The sequence below is a fragment of the Zootermopsis nevadensis genome, unplaced genomic scaffold (assembly GCF_977971745.1).
Source record: "Zootermopsis nevadensis isolate Lab colony 2312 unplaced genomic scaffold, Znev_1.0 Znev_ptg000016l, whole genome shotgun sequence".
Lineage (NCBI taxonomy): Eukaryota > Metazoa > Arthropoda > Insecta > Blattodea > Termopsidae > Zootermopsis > Zootermopsis nevadensis.
Window position 1 is genome coordinate 14,281,579 of NW_028259148.1, and position 15,349 is coordinate 14,296,927.

A 15,349-nucleotide genomic window follows, 5' to 3' on the forward strand; every position below is an offset into this window, starting at 1 on the left:
AATGTTATCATCCCATTTTCGGCTATCTTCCGAGTGGTTTCAAATGTTCAGACTTTCCAGTCAACTTTTGTTCGCATTTATAATCTCCTCGACAGTCAGTTGGTGGAGTACATTTATCCTTCGAGTACGTTCATTATAACTTTGCGTTCTTCAGTGGCCTTGGTGTACCTTTATTTCATTGAGGTATCTTAAAATTGCGTACCTAATAACATTACATACAACATCACACTGTTTTGTCCTTTCTCTATTTAAATATTCACTTGTTAGGATGACGAAACAAAGAAGAATGAGCCGGTCCGAGCATGTAGCACGCATGAGAGCGGTCAGAAATACGTACAAATTCTTGAACGAAGATCACTTGGAAGACAGTCGTAGAAGGAAGGTTACTATTAAAACATATCTAAAAGAAATCGTGTGTGGGTTGGATTTCTGCTGTCGGAATAACTGCCAATCGCTGGTTCTTGTGACTAATTTTCGGTTTAAATGAAAAGTGGTCAATTTCTCAGCTTCTCAGGAAGGATTGTGGTCCATTGTGTTAGCCGGTTACCACAGCATCTGCAGTCATCTCCTCCAGTGTCTGATTTCTTAGACACATTATCTTCATATTCAGTACTTTTTCAGTTCAGACTGCATCATGCACTGATTACTCGTGAATATGAACCATAGGCATGTTGAAGATGGCTGTCTTCTGGGTTGTAGAAGTTTACCGACGTTTCAGAGGTCCCTGCTGCCTCCGTCATTAGGACATTGACTCATCGCACTGATGAAGTGGGCAGCAAGGACGTCGTTGCACTTGGAGATTGGTTCTGAAATGCATATTCTAGTGAAGGTTTTCGGGGTCCTTCTTTAGCTTACTGTACTCTGACAAATCCCCACAATGGATGACCGACGTCCTGATTGTCGCGCACGTCGCCAAGGACCGCTCCACCGCCGTTCGCTACTGGCTTCCTAGCGGTCTCTATATTTGGAGAAGCTATTTCCGGCCCCTGGTAGCTTCACGAGCGAGTACCGCGCGTTCCCTCGGAGCGCTAACACGTCGGCCTCATGGCCTGCTCTGTTGTGCAGTGTTCATTTTATCGCCCGAAAATGGGAACTATCAATGAAACGGGGTTTGTCAGTTAGCGACACTAATGTGTTTCTTGGTCGATGCGTGTCGGATTTCTCTCTCCTGGGTTATCGGAGCGACTGAGCTTCTTTGCCCGTGACTTATATCAGTTTCATGTAAGAACGTGACACGTGAAAATAGTTTCTTACTGTGAGGTGTACCACTTACCCTTTTGTTTAATAGGATGCATTCAGTAGACGTTGTTCATTCAAATGCGCTATGTACAAATTTCACCGGTCACTGCCGTTGGTGTTGAACTCACATAGACTTCGTCGGTTGAAAGCTGAGGTGTGAATTGGTGTCTTTGAAGATTATTTTCACGTCGACGTTTGCTTCTGAGACAAGAAATCGCTGTCCCCTTTGCCGTTGTGCGTGTCAGTTCGTTCTTGGACCCAGGCGACGCAAGACAGCAGCAGAGTCTGTGACACGCCGTGGACAAAGCAGGACTCTCAACCAAATTCCAGATAAACATTCCATAAGTGCTTGAAGATTAAGTCTCACGATGAAGGAACGTAAGTGGTGGAACAGCGTCCCCCGCGTCCCTGTTGTATGGTGGCGTTCGTCTTGTGTTCCTTCGAGCCAGGAGACTAACGAGCAGGCTGTCCAACCTCCGGAAAGTCCAAACATCTTAGAGGAACCGGTCCCCGAGGAAGCCAGCAAAGCCGAGACGTTGCCCGACGACGCTTTGAGCGTCGATAAGACGAACGGAGATACTCGGCGCTGCGACGATGTTCCGTTGGGTTACAGCGGGAGGCATAGCCTGGAGTCGTCAGCTCGCGTCACCGGTAACAATCCCAGGAATTCTATACCGCGGGCGATGTCAACCCCGCCTCGGAGGAGAAAGGAATTCGTCATGGAAGGGATTCCGGACATCAGCTTTTCGTTCTTCACCGATCAAACGATCCCTGTGACGTCGGCGAGTGGGACGTGTCTGCACGCCTCGGGGAAATCTTCTGCACAGTCTGAAGCGGACACCGTTTCGACGGTAAGTGATGCCGTGACCATCGTCGTTGGGGAGGACGTGAAGACTCCCAGCCCGGAAGGAGACTACGAGGTCCTGAGGAGAGTGATACCCATCAATTCTACACCAGTGGACGCCATTCATTGCTCTTCGATGGTCGCAATGTTGAGCCAGGAATCCAGGAAGAAATCTCCCAACATCTCCTGCATAAACGTAGTGTCCATCAACACTTCGGCTCACCAGGAGAATACGTACGCGTCTCCCAGGAACTCGTCCACCGGAACTGAAGTTTCTGATTCGTCGAGCCTGCCTCCCGATCCTTCCTGTCCTGACTCCACTGCACCTTCTTTCCAGGACTCGTCGACAGCGAACCCTTCCTCAGATGCACATTCTCGTGACTGTGCCACCCCGCCTTGTCAAGACACTTCCGCTCCGTCCACCATCGTAAATCCTTCCACGATCACGATAACCCTTCCAGTACAAGTGGCAGATCATTCTGGGGCCGGGTGCCAGGACTGGGAGACGATCACGGACTACAGCGATTACTATGAGTTGGCGTCAGTGGGCCCACAGCGGCGCCAGGCGAACGGCGACTACGAGGATGTACAACAGCGGGATTACTGCGACCCCCGGAGGCGACGTGCCGGCTTAATGCGGGACCGTCGCAGGGGGATGGGGGTCGTTCGAACCCGTATTCGGCGAGCCTGGAGGGCGGTTCGCGGTTGGTTGGGCGAAGAGAGAGTACGGATAGGGGATGCGATTCAGAGGCACGCCCACGCACAGGCTGTGAGGAAGGATGAGGAAGAAGACGACGACTCGAGGGTTGTAGTGATGAGGAGCCCCGAGGACACCAAGCCACCCTCGCGGGCAGGACTTCGACGGAGCAGGCACTTCATTGAGGTAACGCACCGACTTGCTATTAAGTGTGACGTGAAATTACCAAGGAGGTAGGAAGCGTGCGAGCTCCTCGAGTCACGTCTGACCGTACCAAAAGCGCATTTTTTAAATTTTTTTTTAATTTCACGTACCCCCTAAGATGTCTTCGGGTATCCCCAGATATAATTTCTCTTCAACTTTGTACCCCCAAAGTTGTTGGTTTATAATTCAAGTTATACATAATATATAATCTACATCTAAAATAAATTAAATTACTGATTATTCAGTGTTTATCATAAAATAATATATATTTTTTTAAATTTCACGCACCTCCTAAGATGTCTTCGCGTACCCCCGGGGGTACGCGTACCCCAGGTTGAACACCACTGGTTTGGAGGATATTTGGGCCTAGGAGGGACGAAATAAGTGGGGAATTTAGAATATTTCATAACGAGGAGCTGAGTGAATTGTACGGGTCACCTAGTGTAGTGAGGATAGTGAAATCTAGGAGGCTACGATGGGCTGGACATGTAACAAGCACGACGTTCTCAGCGACTTCCAGCCTCCTTTGAAACACTGCTTCATGCAGATGGTCAATGTGAATTCCAAGAACTGTGGATTTTAAGGCCCGCGACGAATCTGAAATACAATCTCGGGATACATCTTGTAAATCTGGGATAAATGATCGTCTTGAAACAGGGGCTTGGACATTAAATCCTTTAAGAATTTGCCACTCTGAGGTCGTCTTCAGGACACGTGCCATACAACAGGCAGAGTTGGACATCTATAATGTTTCTGGTGATCTCCATACAAATCCGGGAATGTTTTCGAAATTTGGGGGCATCTGGTTATTCGAAAGTTATTTTCTTATCATTTTACATTGTGCGTCATTTTGAAGTGATAGAGAGAGGGGGATGAGGTGTCATGAGAGAGACATTTCAATCATTACGGGGATTATAGGTATTTATCTGGTTCTGAATGTTCCCAGACACTGCCCGGTCGTCCTTCCTGTAAAGATAGGTTTCAGAGTCGTGAAAGCGTTGGGAACTGTCGGTTTTGTGACTGGGTAGCAAGATCATCTTTACCAACGACGAAATATTTGATCGCTGTCAAAGTTCGTTGTCACTCGGCTGTACACCCTCACGGCAGACGTTTGCAATGTCTGTGTGAAGTTCGGTTCGGTTTCCACTACGACGCGCTGAGGAATTTTTAATGCAGTTATAACCGCGGGGTTTAACGATATTTTTGGACTCGAAACCCCACGTGCTCGAAGTGAACCCCGCTGGGCTCTGGCAGCGAGCCAGGGACACACTTGTTGAAGTTACCGAAGCGTGTTCCGGGTTTGCCTGATTTCGACAAAATCACAAAGGAACATCGTAATATCGACAGGTTAGTTCCACGACTGTCCTGAGGACAGTTCACTGTGTTTTTGTTTAAATCCTCTATACAAACTCCTTTAACATTAATTTTAATAATACTTTTTCATCGTATGTGGTCTTTGTTTAAGATATTCCTACCTATAATTTGAAATTTTTCTCATTCCCCATGTGTGCTAAATGTACATCCTCATGTAATAACGATATTGTTATTAAATACTAGAATAGTAGAATAGCTCATAGATTTATATTCAAAAAAAATATCTTCACCTTGGCTCGAACTGAGGACAACTTTTTGGAGATTTGACCTTGTAAAAATCTCTTTCTCGTCTCAAAGAATGCGTATTTGGCACAAATCGGTTTATCAGTTGTTGAGATACAAACGTACACACGAAAAAAAATCATATATAAATTTTAATTATAGACGAGAACAAATTATGAAGCTTGTTTTTGTGTGATTTTCTCCAACAGTTCTTACGGTAAGAGTCTTTGGTAAAAAAAAATAACACTAGAGAGTTGGCTTCTAGAAACGAGAACGATTATGCAGTATAAATATCAAAGAACTTACTTTCTTCAAAACTAGCATTTGATGTCTTGCTACTTTGTGAGCGCAAATAAGACATTAAGGACAACAAGGACGGTCTCGTGCCATGATACACGTTCGTGTCCTTCAACCTGGTCCTACGTGCTAGACCACCCCGTCACTTTTATATCAACAACAAACATCTCTGGTTGTATTGAAGTTTCAGAGACACTGGGAGTAAAAGTTTAAAAAAAAAAATGACTCCCGCTGAAATGTTCTCTAATAATTCGTACTTCATGTGTCATGGTTGCTATGGTGACAGCCACAAACTATAACGTTCTCTCTCCAGTGTTCCTCGAAGGCTGTGCTGGGGGTCGCTGTTGTTAACGATCACAGAAACAAAACACTCGTACAGTCGGAGAACAAATGCTGTGCACTCTGTGAGTATAATTACACGGTGTCGTCCTGTTTCTGATTTTGCGGACCGTATAGTGCAGGGTTTGCCAAATTGTTCTGTCCTCGGGCCACATTCGTCCTTCATTCGACTCTTGGCAACACGGAGTTTTCCTCCGTGGCATCCCAACAATTACTCCATTCACACACAGAAGAAGGCAATGGCAAACCACTTCTGGATCATCTGCCAAGAACGTATATGAACAGGTCCCAGTCCGAGAAAAGGATGGAAGGATCCTGTTCATATGGACCTGTCGTCAGACAGAACACTAAATAATAATAAGATGAGGTGGTCTAGCGGTTAGAACGCTGGCCTTGTAATCCTGGGGGTCTCGGGTTCGATTCCCGGCGGTGCCCGAATTTATGACTTGTGTTGGGCAAGGCCGTGGTCTAGGCAACACGGAGATTTCCTCCGTGGCATCCCAACAATTACTCCATTCACACACAGAAGAAGGCAATGGCAAACCACTTCTGGATCATCTGCCAAGAACGTATATGAACAGGTCCCAGTCCGAGAAGAGAAAAGGATGGAAGGATCCTGTTCATATGGACCTGTCGTCAGACAGAACACTAAATAAATAATAAATAAAATTAAATTATGTACAGTGTCGCGGGCTGAGAATCGTACAGGCGTATCTTGTTATACGCGCTTTCGCACATCCGCGGTTTTATTTCGATTTCGTGAGGAGCATCAGTATCATATCGGCGGCCGAGTTGGAAGCTGCCGCGCAGGTCCGCGGAATTGTGCTCGTAGTTTCACTGATTAGCCAGAACATTTTGACTCCGGTGATACTCACTCGGAAAATACACGGGCAGATCTCCAACACAACATGCAATTACAATTTTAGTAGTTACGTGGGTTGGACGTCGATCTACGCGAAATTAATTTCGCATTATACAAAAATTTTACGTAATTCCTGAAAATTACGCTTTCCAATGTTCGTATAGTGACAAGCTACGGGCTGGACGACCGGGGTTCGATCCCCGACGAGGGCAGATGGTTTTTCTTATAGCTTCTGCGTTCAGACCCAGTTCTGGGGCCCACCCAGCCTCCTGTACAATGGGTACCGGGTTCACATTTAACCTTGTTTTACGTAATATTAAAAGTCTATAAAATTTGATTTGTTTGATTAAAATTTGGCCTATTAAAAATACTGAATGCAGACTCTTCCATGAATTGAAGTACCCCACTTAAATATAATGGGAGTGCCGAAAACAGATGGTACCAGCCCTCGTAGTTCACGAACGTAAGCCAATTAGCCGTGAAAGTTTTTGCTGGAGACAATCACCGATGTATGTTGTTTCGATTGTCCCTTTCACTGCCTTATTCATTAAGTTCTCTTAAATACGATCACCATCCATCCTCCTTTCCTCATGGTACAGGAAGATGTTTTGTTTGGGTTGAAGGCGACTGAAATTTCAAGGTCATTTACCCTTCAAGCCTCTCCTAGATTTATAAAGTAAGTTTTGTGTCCTAAATAAAATTTACGAGAAGAAATTCTGGTTACCCATTGTTTGATAACAAATCAAATGAATAATTTTAGAAGAATTAAAAATACAGTAATCTTTGACAACTGAGGACAATTTTAGGAGTTGTGGTTGTTGTCTCCGTAATTTCCTTGTCGAAACGAGCAACTTCGGTCTTGGCGAAGTTGTTCTGTCGCGTCTACTTTCCAAGATACTGAAACTATCCTCACCGGGATTCGAACCCAGACACTTTTATTTTTTTTTCGAGTTCTCCAAAATCAGTCTGGTTTCAAGGAATAAACATGCTAAGTTTGGAGTAAGTAGAATGTTTAGTTGACAAAGGAAGCACGAAAAACGCTAATATTCGTTCACTCTTAACATCTGCATGTCCTGGTGGAGTTGAAGAAACCGCGATCTGTCCCGATCAAGACCGACAGACAGACAGACAGACAGATATGTTTGCAGGAAATGGCCGCCACATGCACGCTGGATGGTTATCGTGTTGGAAGGTGCGAAGTTCGCAAATTGGCCTTGGATAAAAGAAATTTGCTTCAACAGGATGGAATGAAGGTTTAATCTGTTTCACAAACATGGCGACGTGCGTAAAAACAGCTGTCCAGGATATTTGGAGGTTATTTTCCTACCTTGTTGAATGTTTACGTATTTTGTCAAGATGGAACTGAGTAGATAAACGAATCCTTCTTGTATCTTGCCTTGTAAACAAAAAGAGACAAATTCTATTTTATTATTGTACCTGATAAGGAAGACTGGGGATTGTATTGTGTCTGTCGAGGATCTTGGCCCTGCGTAGAGAGAAGTATACTTTAGTTGCCTCAATTATTGACAGGTGGCGGAAATGCATTTTTAACTTCTCAAATATCAAATAAGTCCAAAGCTAAGGGTTAACGGTTTTAAACGAGTTATCTCTGTTGTAGAATGTAAAGGGCTAGTTTCATATTTCATTTCTCTGCTTTTGAAATAGTTAATAAAGAACGTTTGTTTGTTAACTGTCTGGTCAAGCCTTTTAAATAAAATGATGATTTTAACTTCGTACAGTAATTATTATGATTAAATATGAGTCGCACTGATTGTAATCCCATAGGCTTCAAATAGGTAGCGATGAGAAATTAGTACAGAATTTTGGTTGGTAATAGTCATGGACATGTTTCCATCTGGAAAACGACCACTGGGCAGACCAAGAAGGAGATGGGAGGATAATGTTAACATGGATCTTAGGGCGGTGGACTGTGAGGATGGTAAATAGATGTAGTTGGCTTAGTATCGAGGCCTATAGTGAACTTTGTTGTTGTCGGTGGTGGACGTGCGGGTTCTACCACAGAGTTAGTTAGTTAGTTAGTTTATTATTTTTTATTTAGTGTTCTGTCTGACGTCAGGTCCATATGAACAGGATCCTTCCATCCTTTTCTCGGACTGGGACCTGTTCATATACGTTCTTGGCAGACGATCCAGAAGTGGTTTGCCATTGCCTTCTTCTGTGTGTGAATGGAGTAATTGTTGGGATGCCACGGAGGAAAACTCCGTGTTGCCTAGACCACGGCCTTGCCCAACACAAGTTATAAATTCGGGCACCGCCGGGAATCGAACCCGAGACCCCAGGATTACAAGGCCAGCGTGGTTTCTAGTTAGTTAGTTAGTTAGACATCGTATGGAATACAAACGTGTAGAAGGATAATACTAAGAAGGTGAGACTTCAGTTTCTCACTTGCATCGTGTAGTCTGATAGATGTGAACGGACGTTTCAGAGGAGCTTAGTAACTACAACAGAGGAATCACTCGGCAATAAGGTACTCTGAAACGTCGACAAATTTCTTTATCACTGTAATGAACCTTTGGGCAGTTTCGTGTTCCGCTGGGAAATTGTAAGCGTTTCTGGGAGGATTCAGAACCACGGGGCGGGTCATCACCACTTCCACGTTCTACTTACCACGACGTGTGGAACAAAGCTACTGCTGAAAATGTGTAGCAGCGAAAGTCTGTCTGTCTGTCCTTCCGTTCGGTGAAAGTGTACAACAAAGAAATATGTGGTGTCCATGTCCGGACCCTGGGGCGACGTACAGTCTTCCGAGACGTTTAGGACGACCAGAGTCGGTATATTCTTGAGGAAATTTATTGGTATTGATTTTTGAGTAACTGTCTTCGCTCGGTGTCGGGAGAGAAAATTATTTCTTATCAGCGCCTTGTCACGGAGTTTTCAAATATCTGTGTAATAGACAAATGTCGTGTATGACGCAGGACAACAGATGTTTCTCTGCGATAAAGTGTGTTATGTTAATTAAGTGGAGATAATTAATTATATGAATTTTTACATTGTACTTTGGTAGACTTTTCAATAAAAACGGACTTTAAATTACTCATACGAGTTGCGATCGGAAAGTTTCAAGACTGCGCCTATAAAAACCCGTACACTTATCTCAGGTATTAAATTCATCCATCACCCTCGAAGTAGTTCCCCTGGGAGTGAACACAACGATCCCAGCGCCGCTGCCAAGCCTGGAAGCATCCCTGGAAATCTTTCTTTGTCAGCCTGTCAAGCACCATCTGCGATTCTGCCTGAATCTCTTCTATCGTCTCAAATCTCCTTCCCTTTAGCTGAATTTTCATCTTTGGGAAGAGGAAGAAGTCACACGGAGCTTAGAAAGGAAGTTGGGGTCGGTTCTTGCAAGATCTTTGAGCTCCTGACAAACGAGAAGTCTGGTCCTCAGACAGGATGCGTCGCATGTGGAGTTCTTCCTTTAGAATCAGCTGACAGGTCCCATAGCCTATCCCAACAATGTCGCACAAGTCGTTGATGGTACGACGTCGATCTTCGTGACATTTTCGGGCGTTGTGCTCGAAGATGGTCGTCCAGAACGCTCGTCATCATCGACAGAGGTTCGGCCATTTTTAAAACGTGAATGCCACACAAAAGTTTGTGCACGACTCATTGCGGACTCCCCAAATGCTTGCTTTAGCATTTCATAGGTTTCCGTAGCCGTTTTGGCGAGTCTTTGGCAAAATTTGATGCACACGCCATTCCGAAATCGCAGGACGGTCGGTGTAATGCACTACCAAAACGCCCGTAACTAAGAAACAAATGCTAATTGGATGATGCCGGCTGGCACACTGATTCACTATGAATGTAGTCCGCACCCCCTAGCGGCAGAAGCTCGTACTACATCCGGTTCGCCCTCTATTAACACAGTCTTGAAACTTTCCGATCGCACCTCGTATTCTCGTATTTTCTGTGAAGTTGAAGATGAGTTGAGTAAATTGTTCAGCGGTCAACCCTCTTAACTATTATTTCCGCTGGTTTTACGTTGTTTCGACTACAGAGGATATGAACGGTTCAAAGAATTGAGAATAATATAAATTAATATTTGACAAGATAAATATTTTAAATGAGGAGGTTTTGGCGCAGACCTGTATTTGCTGAAGACCCCTAAAAAGTACGAAAATCCTCTTGTCAGTGTGACTGAATTTACAGCTGAGTACCTCCCGTTACCGCTAGATGGTTTGATAAACGGATTCGACGTGTCGTGATTTTTAGACACCCGGAACTGAACCTTTCTGGTTTCCGGTTCAACCGGTTTCGGTTCGCTGTAGCACCGGGTTGCGGGATCGGTGTGACTCTGACTTTTCGTGTCAGAGGTCATTATAACCCACTGATGTGAGGTTAGCCTCAAGCGTCTGTACTGGGAATGTCTTTTAATTATGATTTCACCGTAGTCCAGTGAAATCTTACGTGATAAACCCAAGACTCGTACTGCAGGATTCTCAAAATACTTGTAATGTACGTAAGTAAAATTCAGAATGGCCCGATAACATCTACTGTAGGTCTGCCATATCGAGATTCAACCAAATCGGTAGCCACACGCAACGGATGAGTTCTACTGTACTGGATTTAAGGGAAAGTAAATTGGCAGGGAGTTGGAGAAAATATCATGACGAGGAAATTCTTCTTCAAATATTGTTTTGTTCTATAAATGTTAATGAGAACGAAATGGGTGAGACATGTAGCACGCATTCTAAAATAAAAAATGTATGGTCAGTTTTAGAGGGTAAACCTGAAAGGAAGATGCCATAGGGAATTATAGATACAGAAGGGTGGTTGTGTTAAAATCGAAACTCAAAAATAGAATTCGAAGTTGTGGAATGGAATGAAATGGTCCAGGATGCAGGTACTTAAATTATTATTATTATTTAGTGTTCTGTCTGACGACAGGTCCATATGAACAGGATCCTTCCATCCTTTTCTCTTCTCGGACTGGGACCTGTTCATATACGTTCTTGGCAGATGATCCAGAAGTGGTTTGCCATTGCCTTCTTCTGTGTGTGAATGGAGTAATTGTTGGGATGCCACGGAGGAAAACTCCGTGTTGCCTAGACCACGGCCTTGCCCAACACAAGTTATAAATTCGGGCACCACCGGGAATCGAACCCGAGACCCCAGGATTACAAGGCCAGCGTTCTAACCGCTAGACCACCTCATCTTATTATTATTTAGTGTTCTGTCTGACGACAGGTCCATATGAACAGGATCCTTCCATCCTTTTCTCGGACTGGGACCTGTTCATATACGTTCTTGGCAGATGATCCAGAAGTGGTTTGCCATTGCCTTCTTCTGTGTGAGTGTGAATGGAGTAATTGTTGGGATGCCACGGAGGAAAACTCCGTGTTGCCTAGACCACGGCCTTGCCCAACACAAGTTATAAATTCGGGCACCGCCGGGAATCGAACCCGAGACCCCAGGATTACAAGACCAGCGTTCTAACCGCTAGACCACCTCATCTTATTATTATTTAGTGTTCTGTCTGACGACAGGTCCATATGAACAGGATCCTTCCATCCTTTTCTCGGACTGGGACCTGTTCATATGTTAATGAAATTTGGGATTGCTTAAGAGAAGACAAATATCGAACTTTTAACAAAGCTCGGCTGAATGATATTAAGACATTCAATCCGTACCACAAAGAGAACACAACACTTCATTAATACAAAGATTAACTGGTTAATGCCGTTCAATGAACAATCCCTGTTTACATTGAGAACAGATTCAATATTCAGATATTATTGAAATGTATTTGGTACAGAAATTGTCATTCGGGTTTAACGGGGGCATGGGCCCTTCTCGCACCGATCACTGCTGACTTTGACAGTGAACTTGACGGGACTGGTGACTGGTGACGAGGCTGCGTCCATGCGACGGGACTCCATCAATGGCCGTGAGAATCACCAGTTTTACAGTGCAACAGCGGTGTAAGCGACGGTCCTGGTCGTTTGCTCGTGTGGCTCCGAGCAGGTTAATTCAGCGTCTGGGTGGCCGGGAACGCCGGCCATCCTGACGAGGTTCTCGTGGTTTGCGTTCGTCGTACTGATCGTGCGTCGAGATAAATCCATTTCAGTACTGCCCTCCCATTTACGCCGATGTTTCGTCAGAATTATGTTTCTTCTGGTAGACAGGGTCGCAGAAACTTGTATCCTTGACAGATCTTGACTTATGGTTTACGAGATAAACAACAGAAAGACTGAAGATTTATGGAATCTGTGTGATAAGGCAATCGGCCTGATGATGGAGGCAGCAAGCACCTCTGAAACGCCCGTAAATTTCTACCAGACTACATGACGCAACATCCCAAAAGACTTATTTCCCAAAACAATAATTTTGCCTGTTGTTTTGTATGGGTATGAAACATGGTCTCTCACTCTGAGGGAGGAACACAGATTGCAGGTGTTTGAGAATCGGGTGTTGAGGAGGATATTTGGGCCTAAGAGGGAAGACGATGGGGCGTGGAGAAAACTGCATAATGATGAGCTTAAAAATCTGTACTCCTCCCCCAATATTGTCAGGGTGATTAAGTCGAGAAGAATGAGATGGGCTGGGCATGTAGAATGCATGGATGGGACAAGAGGTGTGCACTGGGTATTGGTCAGGAAGCTTGAGGAGAAGAGACCTCTGGGGAGACCTAGACGTAGATGGGAGGATAATCTCAGGCGGGATCTATGGGAGATAGGAGTTGAAGGAGACTGGATTTTGTTGGCCCAGGACAGGATTCGATGGAAGGCTTTGGTTAGTTCGGTGATGAACCTTCGGGTTCCGTAAGCCATCTGGTTGGTTGGGTCCACCATTTGGGAAGCCTGAGGGGAAGAGACCTCTGGGGAGACCTAGACGTAGATGGGAGGATAATGTCAGGCGGGATCTATGGGAGATAGGAGTTGAAGGAAACTGGATTTTGTTGGTCTGGTGGAGGGCTTTGATTAATTCGGTGATGAACCTTTGGGTTTGGTAAGCCATCTAGTTAGTTAGTTAGTGGTCGCCATGAAACCCTGTAATCTCAAAACAGAGAGAGTAATTGGTCAAAAGAGATTTTGATGCGTGGTGCTAGAGACCATTTGGGTATAATCCTCGAAGATGGTGATGATGTCGGTAGGAAAGTATGTTTGCGTTTTTTCCCATAACCGACGAAAAAACGTCGAAAGTTTCCTCCGGCGTTTCGATATTGTGCATTATGAAGAAGCGGGCGTTCGCATGGCAGACATGTGAACTGTGTCACTTTCTTTGCACTTGAGTCTTCATTATCTCTCTAATCGCCATTCAGACATGAAAGTTGGGGGAATTATCTGTCGCCTTTGTTACGGAGCCCAAGACGGAATTTCTCCGGTCTGGATGTGCTCTCGGTTACACCGACAAACGAGAGTTGGCGATTCACGTACCTGTCGTGGACTATAGAATTTCTGTAGTCTTTCAACACAAAACCTGCAAATAGGACTTTCAAACGGACTGCTTTGTGCAAAGTCTAATGGTCTAAGCTCCTCTATACAAAACATTTTCGGCTCATTTCATGATTTACCTCACGCCAAAATACCCCGTTTTTTTTACATTCATTCTAAATTTGATAATTTCAATTGTGCTCTAAGGAACAGTTTGACAATTCGAATATATTTTGTGCACGGGGGGGGGGTGCCGGGCAAGAAAACGTTGACACCCACGTCCCGGGACACATCTTTGCGTATGGGAAATACAGGCATACCTCGGAGATATTGCGGGTTCGGTTCCAGACCACCGCAATAAATCGAGTCACACGAATTGTTTGGTTTCCCAGTGCATATAAAAGTTATATTTACGCTCCAATGTAGTCTATTAAGTGTGCGATAGCATTAAGTCTAAAAAATAATGCGAGAATTACTCAAATGTGACACAGAGACACGAAGTGAGCACGAAAAATGGCGCCGATAGACTCGCTCGACCCAGGGTTGCCACAATTTGAAAAAAAAAAAAATCTGCGAGGCGCAATAAAGCGAAACGCAATAAAACGAGGTATGCCTATATAACGTGCGCTGGGTACGTAGGATACTCAGCGACGGATGGAACATAGGAATTGCTAGAAAATTACCTGTCAAGAATTACGAGGAAACCTGAAGCATTACTTAAGGAAGACAAAGTTTGGCAAAGGAGGATACGAAAATCAAAACAGTTACTTATATTAGCTTAATTAAAGCGTGTAATACTCTTTACTGCAGTGAAACACGTGTTTTGGTGCATTTTATAGACAAAACCATGCACACAGCAGGACATGGATGAGTGAATAGTCTTTCATTTCAGTTAGATATTTTCATAGAGTAGCATATTTATATTATTTAGTGTTCTGTCTGACGACAGGTCCATATGAACAGGATCCTTCCATCCTTTTCTCGGACTGGGGCCTGTTCATATACGTTCTTGGCAGATGATCCAGAAGTTATAAATTCGGGCACCGCCGGGAATCGAACCCGAGACCCCAGGATTACAAGGCCAGCGTTCTAACCGCTAGACCACCTCATCTTATTATTATTTAGTGTTCTGTCTGACGATAGGTCCATATGAACAGGATCCTTGCATCCTTTTCTCGGACTGGGACCTGTTCATATACGTTCTTGGCAGATGATCCAGAAGTGGTTTGCCATTGCCTTCTTCTGTGTGTGAATGGAGTAATTGTTGGGATGCCACGGAGGAAAACTCCGTGTTGCCTAGACCACGGCCTTGCCCAACACAAGTTATAAATTCGGGCACCGCCGGGAATCGAACCCGAGACACCAGGATTACAAGGCCAGCGTTCTAACCGCTAACTTAACTATAGAATATAATATGGTTTAATGTAGTGACATTTTAAATGATGCCATATCGAGATTGTAATCAATTAAAATAGTGATTTTAAAAATGATCACCAATCAACAAACAAACAGAAGACGAAGGTCATTTATATTGATGGATTATGGAGACGAGCAGTGGTAAGATAATATTTCTGATGGCACCAAATTCGGTGACTACTTGGCGTTCGGAGCAAATTGTAAAAGTTAAATTATAGAAAGTTTAATATTACGTTTTGGTTCTTATGGGTGCGAAACATGGTCTCTGACTCTTAGGGAAGAACGTGGATTAAGAATGGCTAAGAACAGAGTTCCGAATGACAAATTTTGGACGTATGAGAGAATCAGTAACAGGAAGATATAGACAATTACAATTACTTTATGACGAGACGACTTGTGTTTAAAAGGTTCCCGGTTCGAATATCGCCTGACCTGTGCGTATTTACAGAGGAACTGCGAAATTA

General features: G+C 44.3%; 1 protein-coding gene across 2 annotated transcripts in view; it reads left to right on the forward strand.

Annotated features, from left to right (window-relative positions):
* Positions 1 to 740: 740 nt before the first annotated feature.
* The window catches only part of Nost (Nostrin), a 49,019-nt gene continuing 34,410 nt past the window's right edge, over positions 741 to 15,349 (forward strand). The window contains exon 1 of one of the 2 annotated variants that reach the window (XM_087349730.1): positions 741 to 2,966. In XM_087349730.1, the coding sequence (XP_087205856.1) occupies positions 1,608 to 2,966 (1,359 nt within the window). In that variant the 5' untranslated portion in view covers positions 741 to 1,607. The remainder of the gene's footprint in view (positions 2,967 to 15,349) is intronic. The other variant, XM_022078886.2, reaches the window with a different exon arrangement.